We start from the raw sequence: 12,434 nt of genomic DNA on the forward strand, positions 1-12,434 counted from the left end.
TCTACCATTCACCAAGTACGTCCCCCTGTTTTAGCTCACCGCCTCTTTCAGCCCCCCACTCCCGCCCAGAAATAGGGCGAACATGCTGTAGGTGAAAACTTTAGGCTTTGGAGAGACGAGATGAGTGCAAACGGTCCCACTGCTATGGAAAGAGAACTCAGATCTTTCTCTCTGTTCAGTGTTCATCCCGTTTTATACCATAAGGCCTCTGCGGATATGCTAGTGCCCCAAGATTGGGGTAAGAAACACTGACAAGCTGATCTCTTTAACTCCGGCTCTCACTAGCGGTGTTACTTTACTTTGGGACCCTATTAACTTTTCGGAGCCTCGAGTTCCTCAGCTGCAAAATGGCCCACAATCAATGTTGACCTCCCGGGGCTGCTTAAAGGATAACATGAGGTGCGAGCTCACCACGCAGATACAGAGCGTCCGAGCGCGTATTTGACGCCTTGCGGAGAGGTCGCCGAGACAGCGGCTCTCCCGGGCCCGCAGCCGGGCTCGGGCCTCCCAGTATCTTGCAGCGCCTGCGGCAGGACCGAGGGAGGCGTGCGTCAGACTGCTTCTCTGGCTGCTTCTTGCTTGTGCACAGGTCGGTCCGGAGCCGCACTCCCAGCCCTGCCCCGCGCAGCCGCAGCCGCAGCCGCAGCCGCTCCGCCAGCCCCTCCACCGCAGTGGCCAAGGTCAGGAGCCCGTCGCCGAACCGCGCCAAAGCGTCCAGCGTGGCGCGCAAGGCTGCCCTCCTGTCCCGGTTCAGCGACGCCTACTCCCAGGCCCGCCTGGATGCACAGTGCTTGCTTCGACGCTGCATCGACAAAGCTGAGACGGTGCAGCGGATCATCTATGTCGCCACCGTGGTAGGTGACGCTGCGGCGGCTGCGCGCAGAGGCCCTGGGGCGCAGCAGGGAGACAGCTGTGAACAGGACGGCCTAGGAGGGCTGGTTGAACCTGGGGTCGCGGGAGGAGGGTGGCATGTCCATCTGCTGGCTGGCTGGCTTCCTGCCTTCCTTTCTTCCTTGGCAGATATTGGGGATGCATAGGTTTTCACAATCACGAACTATTCAGATATACTGATATTTCTATCGACCAGATACTTGTTGAAGAAATATCCATAAGTACAGGATTATCTCAAATGAGTACATGCTGCGCTGATTTGCACTGAAATTTCCAATGTGTGCCTACGTGCACCAGTGGGGAGATGTTACTGCTGATGGCTATCACGTGGTTGATCTTTTGTTCTCAGAACAATCAGAAGGCTGTGCTTGTGCTAACTCTTCTGTTTACTTAACTGAGAGTAGTTACTGAACCTGCTGGAGTATCAGCTACTTGAATACGGCGGATTAAGAGTGCTCGTATATAATCCTTAATTCCCAAAGCAAACATATTCGTTCTAAGAGCCCGTTAGGAGAAATGAGTCCAGTAGGAGTCCATTCTGACAAATGAGAACAGTCAATATTTAAAAACAAAACAAAACGCTGGTGGGACAGCAGCATTATCAGGGTCCACTGAACTTTATTCTATGTTAATTTATTTCAGAGGTCAGCAAACTATGACTTGTGGCCCAGATCTTGTCCAGGCCCGTATTTCTAAGAAAAATCCCACTAGACAGCTAAGAATACAAGAATGGTTTTACATTTTTTAACAGTTGCCAAAAAAAAAAAAAAAGTGACAAGACATCATATGTATTTTAGGGAGAGTCTGAAATATTTACTCTCTGGCTCTTTACAGAAAAACGTTTGCCAGCCCTGGCTTATTTCATTAAGAAGTTAGGGTTCTAGGGCGTTTCACGAATAACTGAATTTTCCCAGTGCCTACTACATAACATGCATTTAATAAATATTTGTTGAATTAACATATGCCAGGAAACATACCACAGACACTTGATATGTAAACACTAGATTGGTAATTTCATTTCTTGACCAGTAATATGATACTGCTGTGGGATCATAGACTCCATTGGCACTTTTTAAGTGTTTATGCAACCCCAGGCCATCTCTTTCCTTAAACCTCTGCACTGTCCTGCCTCCTGCACTCAGGATTCCCGGAACGGTGATCACCTGTCTGGGAATTAGTGAAGGTGCATAGTCATATATGTATTTGTGTACTTTTCAAAATTGAGGTCTGTGTTTTCTCCCAGATTAAAATTAGTTTTGATCAACTGTGTTTAGTTATCGGAGGACCCATTTGCTGTTGAATCTTTGGTGGGTATTCTTTATTCCTTACCTTGGCCCTCCTTACTTCCCTTCTTCAATCTAATAAATCTGCTGCATTTTTTATGTGCAGGAGGCATTCCACGTGGCTAAAATGGCATTCAGACACTTCAAGATCCGTGTGAGGAAATCGCTGACACCATCTTATGCAGGGTGCAGTAACTTTGAGGATGCCGTCTCGGATTATATCATTTGTCATCTTGATCTCTATGATTCCCAAAGCAGTGTTAACGTAAGTGGTGGGTCTCTTAGTGGGACTGGTTTTCTGTTGCTGCTCTTTACATGGAATACTAATAACTCAGAAATCCATCCAGTGCTTAGTACTGCTTTTATGTAACAGAATAGCGTCCGATTTACTTTGTAGAACCCGGCATGCTTGGCGGTGTCTTAGACATTTTACGGGGGAAAAATAGTCCGACCTTTATAGTTCTCTTCTTTAGACGAGCCCTTAAGATTGGGGATAGAATACCATGGTGCTTAAGAGCCATGGCCTTGGGGAAGACAGGTGTAGATTTGCACTCCTAGTTCTGCCACTTGCTGGCTGTGTGACCTTGCACGTTTACTTAAAAACCTCTTTGTGCTTCAGTTTTCCAGTCTCTATAGCAACAATGGTCATCACCCTCATAGAGTTCTTGAGAGGATTAAATGAAAAAAAGCAAGTAATTTGCTTAGCACAAGACTTGACACATGGTAAACGCTCAATAAGGGCAAGCTTATTGTTATTGCTGTTATTATAGATTATGAGCAAGTTGGCACATCTCCTACCTACCCAGAATAGAAACATAAAGAAATAATAAATAAAAGCCTCAAAGGGTGTTTTCTTTCGTTTTTGTTTTTGTTTTTTTTTTTTTTTTTGGGAGGGAGGGGATTCTCTTGGCCCTTTTGTAGGTCCTCTGCATCATCTTTCCTCCTTCTCTAGCAGTGAGCCTTTCTCCTTTAACACATGTACAGCTTTTGTAGTTTACGAGCTCTTTCCCACCCCCCACCAGTCATAACCTCTTTCGGATGATGGAGCTTCTTGTCACAGGTTAGTAACAAGGCAATGCCATCTCTTTGTTTTTCAGGACGTGATCCGAGCCATGAATGTCAATCCCAAGATTTCATTTCCTCCTGAAGTTGACTTTTGCCTCCTCAGTGACTTCATCCAGGAGATATGTTGCATTGCTTTTGCAATGCAGACTTTAGACCCACCCCTAGATATTGCATTTGGGGCTGATGGAGAAATTTTTAATGATTGCAAGTAAGAGACATAAGAAACAGAAGCTAAGGGATTTAAAAAAAAAAAATCAATCTGTATTTCCTGGAAACAATTTAGGGCAAAGAACTCTGGGTGGGGAACTCAACAGATGTGACCTGACTTCCAGGTCCTGCCGTATACTTCTCTGTACTACAGGGCAGAGCCTTCTCCTGGGGTTTATTTTCTTTCTCAGTCAAACATGATTCAGAGGTGATATTATGATTTCCATTGAAGGTATTGGTCTTGGGCAGAACTAATGAGTACCTGAAGCCTGTCTGGAACACTTTTAAAAAGGGTGCTATAGAAATACAAGTGTGTATTACTTTTTATTTGTTTCTACTGAATTATTTAGGCCAGGTTTCTCAAAGTATGGCCTATGGATCACTCGTGTCAGAATTACTCAGATCTTGTTAAAAAGGCAGATTCCCGGATTATACTTCATGGTATTTTATGCAGTACGTCTGGGATGGGGCTCAGGAATCTGACATTTAACAAACACCTTTATGTGCTCCTTATGCACACTAGCATTTGAGAATGACTACTGTAGACTTTCTGGGACCATTAGATTTCTTTTTTTTTTTTTTTTTAATGTTTATTTATTTTTGAGAGAGAGACAAAGTGTGAGTAGGGGAGAAGCAGAGAGATCCAAAGCAGGCTCCGGGCTCTGAGCTGTCAGCAGAGAGCCTGACGTGGGGCTTGAACTCATGAACTGTGAGATCATGGCCTGAGCCGGTCGGATGCTTAACCGACAGAGCCACCCAGGCGCCCGGAACCATTAGATTTCTATCAACTTCCACATGATAAGTATTTTTTATAAATCAGAATAAATTAAATGAACTTAAAACATTTTACTGAAATTTTCTGGGATCCAGTGATATAGCTGGGGACTATTGGGAGGAGGCCAAGCTTGTGGTTAAGAACACTCTGAGGCTTGAGGTCTGAGGCTCTGACATCAAGCTGCCTGGGTTCAAATCCCAGTTCTACCACCAATTAGCTATATAATCCGGGGCATGGTACTTAATTTTTCTGTTCCTTAGTGCCCTCTCTGTCAAATGGGAGAAGTAATAATACCTGTTTCCTAGGGCTGGAGAAGGTTAGTTGAGCTCATTCAGATAAAGTACTTAGGACACTGCTTTGTCTGTAGTCAGCACACAGGAAATGTTAGCTCTTGGGTCTTTGTTCAGCCCGTAGAGTCATAGGGTGGTGGTGGCCCAGTATCCCTACGAGCTTGTTAACGACAGAGACTGCATACCTTTCTGTCATCCCTCTTTCTTTCTTTCTTTTCTCCTTGGAGAATGTGTTGAACCACGCAGAAATATTCATCCACTTTACTTTGTGCAATCTGCACACTTCACAGACCTTGGGGGCCTCCGCCTTCTATGCTTTTCATCAGCGGGAACATGTTGCCCCTTGGGGCACTTTGTAGTGGATACCTCTGGAAAGCTCTAAAGCTAGAACTGGAGTTCCTAACAATGCCTGAGGATTTGGTTCTACTTCACGTACTTCAGAGAACAAGTGTAATCTTTTTTTTTTTTTTTTTTTTTTCTTTTTTAAACCCTGGCAGCCTTTCACATATTTGAAAGCAATTGCTCAAGTCTTCCTTCTTCTGGTCTCATAGCTTTGGGTTTTTCCATATAAAGGGGGTTTGAGACTTCTTGACAAATAGATGGGTGTCTTTGGCCTATGCTCCATGCTCTTCTGAATATTCCTTGTCACGTGTCCACACTGAAAGTAGTCCCCTGTTTTGAACTGAGCAGCCTGGAGGGACCAGTACCCTTATTCTCTATTAATTCCGCTAATTTGTACTTGTTTTTTTCTTTTCTGTTTTTTTTTTTTAAGTTTATTTATTTTGAGAGAGACAGAGATAGTACGAGTGGGGGAAGGGCAGAGAGAGGGAGAGAGAGAAATCCCAAGAGACTTCGTGCTGCCAGCGCAGAACATTGGTGTAAATTTTTATTTTTTATTATGCTTAGTCGAGGTAAATATGGATACCGATTCTGTTATTGAAGAGATGGTTGCGGGCTTTCAGAATAGGAACCGGTGATAACAAGCACCCGACCATGGACTCACATAGAACAAGTCATGTCAGACTGAACTTATTCCTTCCCTTCTCAGGATTGTAAGAGTTACAGTACAGGAAAATTCTAGAGATGGAGAGCCTACAACATTGAGCTTAGCAGAGGTGGGGCTCGAACTCATGAAACTGCGAGATCGTGAGCTGAGCTGAAACCAAGAGCCAGACGCTTAACTGACTGAGCCACCCAGGCGCCCCCCCAGAAACATGTTATTTTTACTTGTACTGTGGTTAAGTCTTTCGTTTCTCCTATCTGTGCAATGATACACTTCTTAGACTCAATTCAGGACCTCATACGTATCCACATTACATGGTATCTTATGAGATTCAGCTTATTGTTCCTGCCTGTTGAGCTAATTTTTTATACTGTCATTTGTTTCTTCTTTCCTACCCATCCTTAACCTTTGAGTGATTTTTCTATACTTCGTGCAATCATTGATGGAACATGTTATTTATCAAGGGATTGAGAGAGAGCGCACCTTCATTCAAGTTCTCATTGATTCATTAATTATCTTACTTTGGATATGGACCACTTTGTAATTCACCTACTTAAGTCAGTCATCCACCTATATTTCTCTTATTTTGCCCACGAAGACACCATGAGAAATGTTGTAGGATGCCTACCGGATTTCAGATGGTCTCCATCTCTAGCGTTTTCCTGTACTGTAACTCTTATAATCCTGAGAAGGGAAGGAATAAGTTCAGTCTGACATGGCTTGTTCTATGTGAGTCCATGTCGGGTGCTTGTTATCACCGGTTCCTATTCTGAAAGCCCGCAACCATCTCTTCAATAACAGAATCATATTTATCCATATTTACCTCGACTAAGCGTGATAAAAAATAAAAATTTACACCAATGTTCATTTCTCCAGTGATGCTACATCATTGCTTAACTTCTCTTTCTTGTTCTTTTGTGTGTTTAAAATAGGTACCGTCGCAGCTATGACTCCGATTTCACTGCTCCCTTGGTCTTCTATCACGTGTGGCCTGCTCTCATGGAGAATGACTGTGTCATTATGAAGGGAGAAGCTGTCACCAAGAGAGGGGCCTTTGTACGGTGGCCTTGCATAGTGACAATTCATCCCAAGTGTTTGATTCACAAGTTCGAGAACATTTATAAACCCAGAGATTCTATAGAAGCAGTTCATAAAGAGTTGCTTGATAAGGTTTCATACAAAGGAGAGGAAAGGGACTGGCTAGGAAAGAAGAGATACTTCTCTTTGTTTCTTCCGTGATTCCTCATAATTTTCTGGCAGCAATTTCTTTGTTGCTTTCTTCATAAGATGCAACTCATCATATTTGCCTCCTCCTTAGAAATATTATGCTGTTATAAGGGCAAAGCTCTTTGAGCTCATCTTATTGGAGGCCCTCTCTCATTCTAAGCATTTGGAAGTGATCAATGAACTTTCAGGAAACAGTTGGCCAAAGTTTCACTGACAGAGAACCATTTTGGGAAATGACGAACGTACTCTGTTTTCTCTCCTTGGTATGATGTGTAGGGAAGGGGGAGGGATGGAAAAAAGAAGGCAGAGGAGATGGGGAGAGAGCAGGCAATCAGTTTTGGAGGGTTGCTTCCTATATACATTGGTTGTAAAATGTTTTTAACATGGTAAATAATTGGGCAGCCTTCAAAATGGAGTAGTAGGTGTGCAAGTGTGTGAGTGTGTGTTGTGGTGAGTGTTGGGTGGCCACAGGGGCTTGGGTATTCTGTATAGTTCCCATGTGGAGTTTTAACCCTGCCCTTCCTAGAGAGAGTTAAGTGGATTGTGAAGAGAAGCTCCTTAGTCCAGTGCAAAGCCACGGTCTGGGTGGTCTCAGTTCCTGTTCTCTTTGAACAAGAGAATAGGGAAGGGCTTCATAGCCGCTTTTCACACATACACTGGTGAACAAGAGTGGAGTATTTTAAGAGAACTTAAGGGTGTTTGCAGCTTAAACATTCTACTATAGTGAATGGTATCTCAACAAAATATTTTGTGCTATGAAATGGGGGGGGTGTTGATCTGACAACAACCACACGGGGTCTGTGACGAACGACCTCACAGAACGTGCTCCTTGCTCCTACAACAATCACCGTTTGTTAATAAATTCCAACTGGAGATTCTCTCCAGTGATTCCAACTGGAGATTCCTCCTTAGAAAAGGAGGGAGAGGAAATAGCCGCTATTCATGTATTCTACATCAAACAGGCATTTCAACTTCCTTCCTTTCCCAGCTTAAACTCCTAAAACAAAATATGAAGATCCTAAAAGGAAGGACTTGGATTAAAGGAAAAGGATTTAGTTAATAGATGGGCAGCAGTGGTGGTTCATTCCTTCCATACCTTCCTCCCTCATTCATGAATTCATCTCATTCAACAATATTTATTTTTTCAATAGTTATTTACGACCCAAGCACGGTGTTCAGGTACTGGGGATTCAGCAGTGAACAAAAGAGGCCCAAATCCTTGCCCACGTGGGTTTTACATTCTCCCAACACTTGCAAGCTTGAATGTAGGTCTAACAATTTACTCATCAAAACAAAGTTCTAGCACCAAGAATTTGAATATTGCAAAGTTCATTGTAATGGAATTTATCTGAGAAATACTCTTAAGTTATTGTCAAATATTGGGTAGCTGTAAGAAATGAAGAGTGTATCCCCATGCTGATTGGTGCCCAGTAATGGGCAAGTGTAATCATAACAGCAGAACCTCTCATTCTGTGGGGTAGACATTCGTTTTAGGCCATGTAAGTTTTCACAAACTATTGACTATTTCTCTCTTTTTTTAGTGGAATTCAGTGCGACCTGTAAGTCGATGTCGAAGCAGGAGTTTAAGTCCCATCTGCCCCCGTAGCCATATTGGTTTAAGCACGGTGCGTATCTAACCATTTTTACACAAAGCATCTTAATGGTTGACACTTTTTTTTCCTCAGAAGTCACCAATGCCAGAGGTGATTGTATGTCTATACGTAGAAAGAGAACTCATTGCGATAATCCCAAACTAATTTTTATGCTACCTTGGGCTAAGGCGTTTATCATTCTAGAAAGAAGGAAGTAGAGGCAGTTTTTTTCTTAATTACTTCAAAGAATAATAGTCTTCACTTATTTCATAGTTTTATTTTTGCTTTGGAATGAAAGTGAGCTAATAGATAAAGTCTTCTGAACAGAAGATGGGAGTGATCTGGGCACAGGTCCTTGATTTCTCTTAAACAGATTGCATGAGTTTGGAGAAATTGCTCAAATGGTCTAGATTTCAAAACTGTATGAAGGGCAGTGCAGGTATTAATTTTCCACCAAACTTCAAAGTAGGAAGAATAACATTAGTCTCCTTGAGTATTAGTTCTTGGGGGGGATTACTAGTACCTCTTTTTAAGAAAAAGAACAGCAGGGGTGCCTGGGTGGCTCAGTCGGTTGAGTGTCTGACTTCGGCTCAGGTCTGATCTCACTGTTTGTGAGTTCAAGCCCCGCATCGAGCTCTGTACTGATAGCTTAGAGCCTGGAGCCCACTACAGATTCTGTGTCTCCCTCTCTCTCTGACACTCTCCTGCTCACACTTTGTGTCTCTCTCTCTTAAAAATAAATAAACATTAAAAAATATTTAAAAAAATAACAGCAAAAACATTTCTGAAAACCAAAAACATTGTTGTGATGTATCACTGTTAATTTATTCAACAAATAATATTTAGTCAATGCCTTTTGAATATAGGGCTGGACCACGTCATATGAACACCAGATAGGCTAACAATTTGCTGTTTCTTCAAATAGAAATTCTTTAAGTATTTGTTCAGTCTTGTTTTAGGGAGAGTGGTGGAGAAGGAGAACCAGATCTGGCAGGACTCCACTTCTCTGAAATCTCTGGCAATGCATCTCTAGCTATAAACTTCTACAACTCCCTCCGTGAAACAAAACCCAAAATAACTGCCATCCCACTCCATTAATAAGATCTACTTTTCTGAGTTTAGTGAGCATCTGTTACTTCAGCATGCTCTTTATCAAATACTCCTCTGTTTCTGATGGATGCTAGATTTGGAGGGGGACAGAAAAATGATGAAAACATGGTCTCTTCCCTGAATGGGTTTCAATATAGGAAGATCGATATGATTTAAACAGAGTGACTGAGTGTGGTTTATGCCACAGGCCATGCAAGAGGCACGAAGAACTAGAGCTATGAGAGAAGGTAGGAAGTCTTTCTGTCCTTGATAGTGAGGAAGGGGATCATGGGGATCTGACTGGTTAAAATGGTTGGAATTTTAATGCGCTGGGACATTGAGGAGAGATATCCAGAAAAGGGAAATGGCCTGAGAATGGAAAAGGCATGTATCTGATACAGATCTTCTGCTTTTGGAGATTTTAATATCACTCACTTATCCATATTCATGAATAAGTATTTATAGTAGGTAAAAGCAAAAGGATAGTGCATTTAGTGGACTGATAAATGAAAAGGAAAACTTGAGAGTTTTATCCTGGAAGAATCACAATCCCCTTATTCTAAGAGGGCATGGCTTATTCAAAAAAAGCAATATTAGACACCTATAGTGCTTATAGCCATGGCAGATTTTTCCTCTGGATTCTCACTAGAAGACTTATTGGTGGGCAATGTCCCTCTAATAAAGCCCTTTTACATGTTTCACACACCTTCTTTCTCTTTCCTGCGTTGTGCCCAAGGAGAACCAAGTAATTTAAACTTTAGATGAGAATAAAATATATTCTTCTTCTTTTATTTTTTTTTAAATAGGCTCCATGCCCAATGTGGTGCTTGAACTCATGACCCTGAGATCAAGAGTTGCATGCTCTACTGACTACGCCAGCCAGGCATCCCTAAAATATATTCTTTTCTTTTTTAATTTTTAAAAATGCTTTTATTATTTTTGAGAGAGAGACAGACAGACAGAGCATGACCTGGGGAGGGCCAGAGAGAGAGGGAGACACAGAATCCAAAGCAGGCTCCAGGCTCCGAGCTGTCAGCACAGAGCCCGACGCGGGGTTTGAACCCACAAACTGTGAGATCATGACCTGAGCTGAAGTCAGAGGCTTAACCGACTGAGCCACTCAGAAGCCCCTAAAATATATTCTTAATGGTGGAACTGCTGTCCCCTTTCTGTCTCTGCACCCTCCTCTTCTTACAATGACTGGATACACCTGCAAAATATAATACAAATGTTTAGAGTGGTCTAGTTTTTGGCTTATTCGAGGTCTTGATGCATCCAGAACAGCTGTCATCTTTGTTAGTGTTTATTTATCTAAAGTTTGTGAAAGTTCAGAGCAAGAATGTTGCTTGTAGTCTGTTATCTCTGAGCCATAACAGGTTTGTAGGTAGAGGTGTTGGCTTTTGCTTAGTGAAAGCAAAGGTGAGTTTTGGAAAAATGATTCTTTTCTGGCTCCCCAGGGATCTTCCTTAATGGGGCAGGGTTTTGGACACATGACACGATTCATATAAAGATCTGTCAGAGAGTATTCTGTCATTTTAATTTTAATTAATTATAATGCCATTAATTATTATTTTCTGGAAAGCGCTGAATTCAGCATGGCCATTCAGTGGCCACTGAGCATCCAATCTCCCAGTCTTCCACAGCCATTAAAACAACAAACAAACAGACAAGGCAACTGAGTCCAGATTTCAATCAGTGACACAGTTTAAGCCAAATCGAGCGCCCGTTACTTCAGGAAATATAAGAGGAATCGTATTGCTCAACCTTAGGGGTGACATCATCGTTCTAAAGTACCTCAGAACAACTACCTAGCTGGTTTTAGGAAGAAAATGTGAAAAAGATTCATTCTTTGAGCTCTGTCTACTGTGTAATTAACATTACTCTTTTGTATTTTCCAGGTATCTCGAAGCCGGAGTCCTTCTCCAATAAGATGTGGATTGCCGAGTAAGTGGGATGGTTTAGACAGCACAAGTTTTGTGCTTTTCAATGCTCTTTTTGGTACTCAGCGTTGTGCTGCAAAATGAATGTTTTGCCTCCTAGGGAACATCTTTGAACCCCCCCACCTCGTCCTTTTCATTTCTGGGCCCTCTCGTTGATGGTGCCCGAGCAGGTCCCACGGGTGACACAGAAGGAACTCCCAATCGAGAGGTTTTATTGATGTAAACCCAGATTGACCACCCCAGTTTCATTTAGATCCTTCCGAGATATTCTGAGAAAGTGTCCATAATCACAAACTGTTTGTTTTTCTCCCTAGGGTTTTAAAACCACCAGACATGTTACCTTGCCACAGGACGTCTGCAACAGCCAACTTCCCCCGTGCCTCTGTCTCCTGTGTCTGCCTCAGAACTCACTTAAGATAATGTGAAAAGGCAATTCTGTGTATCACTCCACACAGAGAGTTAAATGTTTTGGCTTAGCGTGTTTGTAACTTTCCGATATATTGCATAATTATTTTATAGACACAAATTCCATTAATTTGATAAAAACCATAGGTGTTTAGGATCATATTCATTTGAAGCAAAGGCCATTGCAGAGGTTTAGGGATTGCCTCCTGAAATGCTAGGATCTTTTACAGCAACTATACAAACGCTGAGCCTGACCTGAGCTGACAGAGTCAGTTTAGCTTATAAACAGATCGTAAATATTATAGTGGCTGGTATAGCTTTGAATCGAAAACACTACTGGGTGTTCTAATGACCTTTTGTTTGGAATATAGCCCTCATCTAGGCTGGGGAACTTGGAGTAGGTAGCAGGGGCTCCAGGCTACATGTAGATGGTGATGATTTCGGAGAATAGAGTTCCCCGGCTTGCTTCTCTATGCTATCCGGCTTCCTGCTATGAGGATGCCCGGTTTGGGTTACGGGGTGCCAGCATCAAAGCTACTTACCTGAGAGAATGTTCTTGCTTCATAAATGTGGAGCAATGATTGGGCCAGAAGCCAGTTTTGAGATAAGTGGCAATGACCTCATGTTTATTTCGCGGGAATGCTTTATACAGTTTAATGTACATGTT

General features: G+C 42.5%; 1 protein-coding gene across 4 annotated transcripts in view; it reads left to right on the plus strand.

The window, feature by feature from the left end:
- The window catches only part of SPATA18 (spermatogenesis associated 18), a 36,032-nt gene extending 24,193 nt beyond the window's left edge, over positions 1–11,839 (plus strand). For 3 of the 4 annotated variants that reach the window (XM_078446117.2, XM_078446118.2, XM_078446119.2), the window contains 7 exons: positions 590–854; positions 2,281–2,439; positions 3,272–3,447; positions 6,447–6,570; positions 8,283–8,366; positions 11,321–11,366; positions 11,677–11,839. In XM_078446117.2, coding sequence (XP_078302243.2) covers positions 590–854; positions 2,281–2,439; positions 3,272–3,447; positions 6,447–6,570; positions 8,283–8,366; positions 11,321–11,366; positions 11,677–11,684 — 862 coding nt within the window. In that variant the 3' untranslated portion in view covers positions 11,685–11,839. Of the gene's footprint in view, positions 1–589; positions 855–2,280; positions 2,440–3,271; positions 3,448–6,446; positions 6,621–8,282; positions 8,367–11,320; positions 11,369–11,676 lie in introns of those variants that run through there. The other variant, XR_013555290.2, reaches the window with a different exon arrangement.
- Positions 11,840–12,434: the final 595 nt, after the last annotated feature.

This window comes from Panthera onca, chromosome B1 (genome assembly GCF_046562875.1).
Source record: "Panthera onca isolate mPanOnc1 chromosome B1, mPanOnc1 haplotype 2, whole genome shotgun sequence".
Lineage (NCBI taxonomy): Eukaryota > Metazoa > Chordata > Mammalia > Carnivora > Felidae > Panthera > Panthera onca.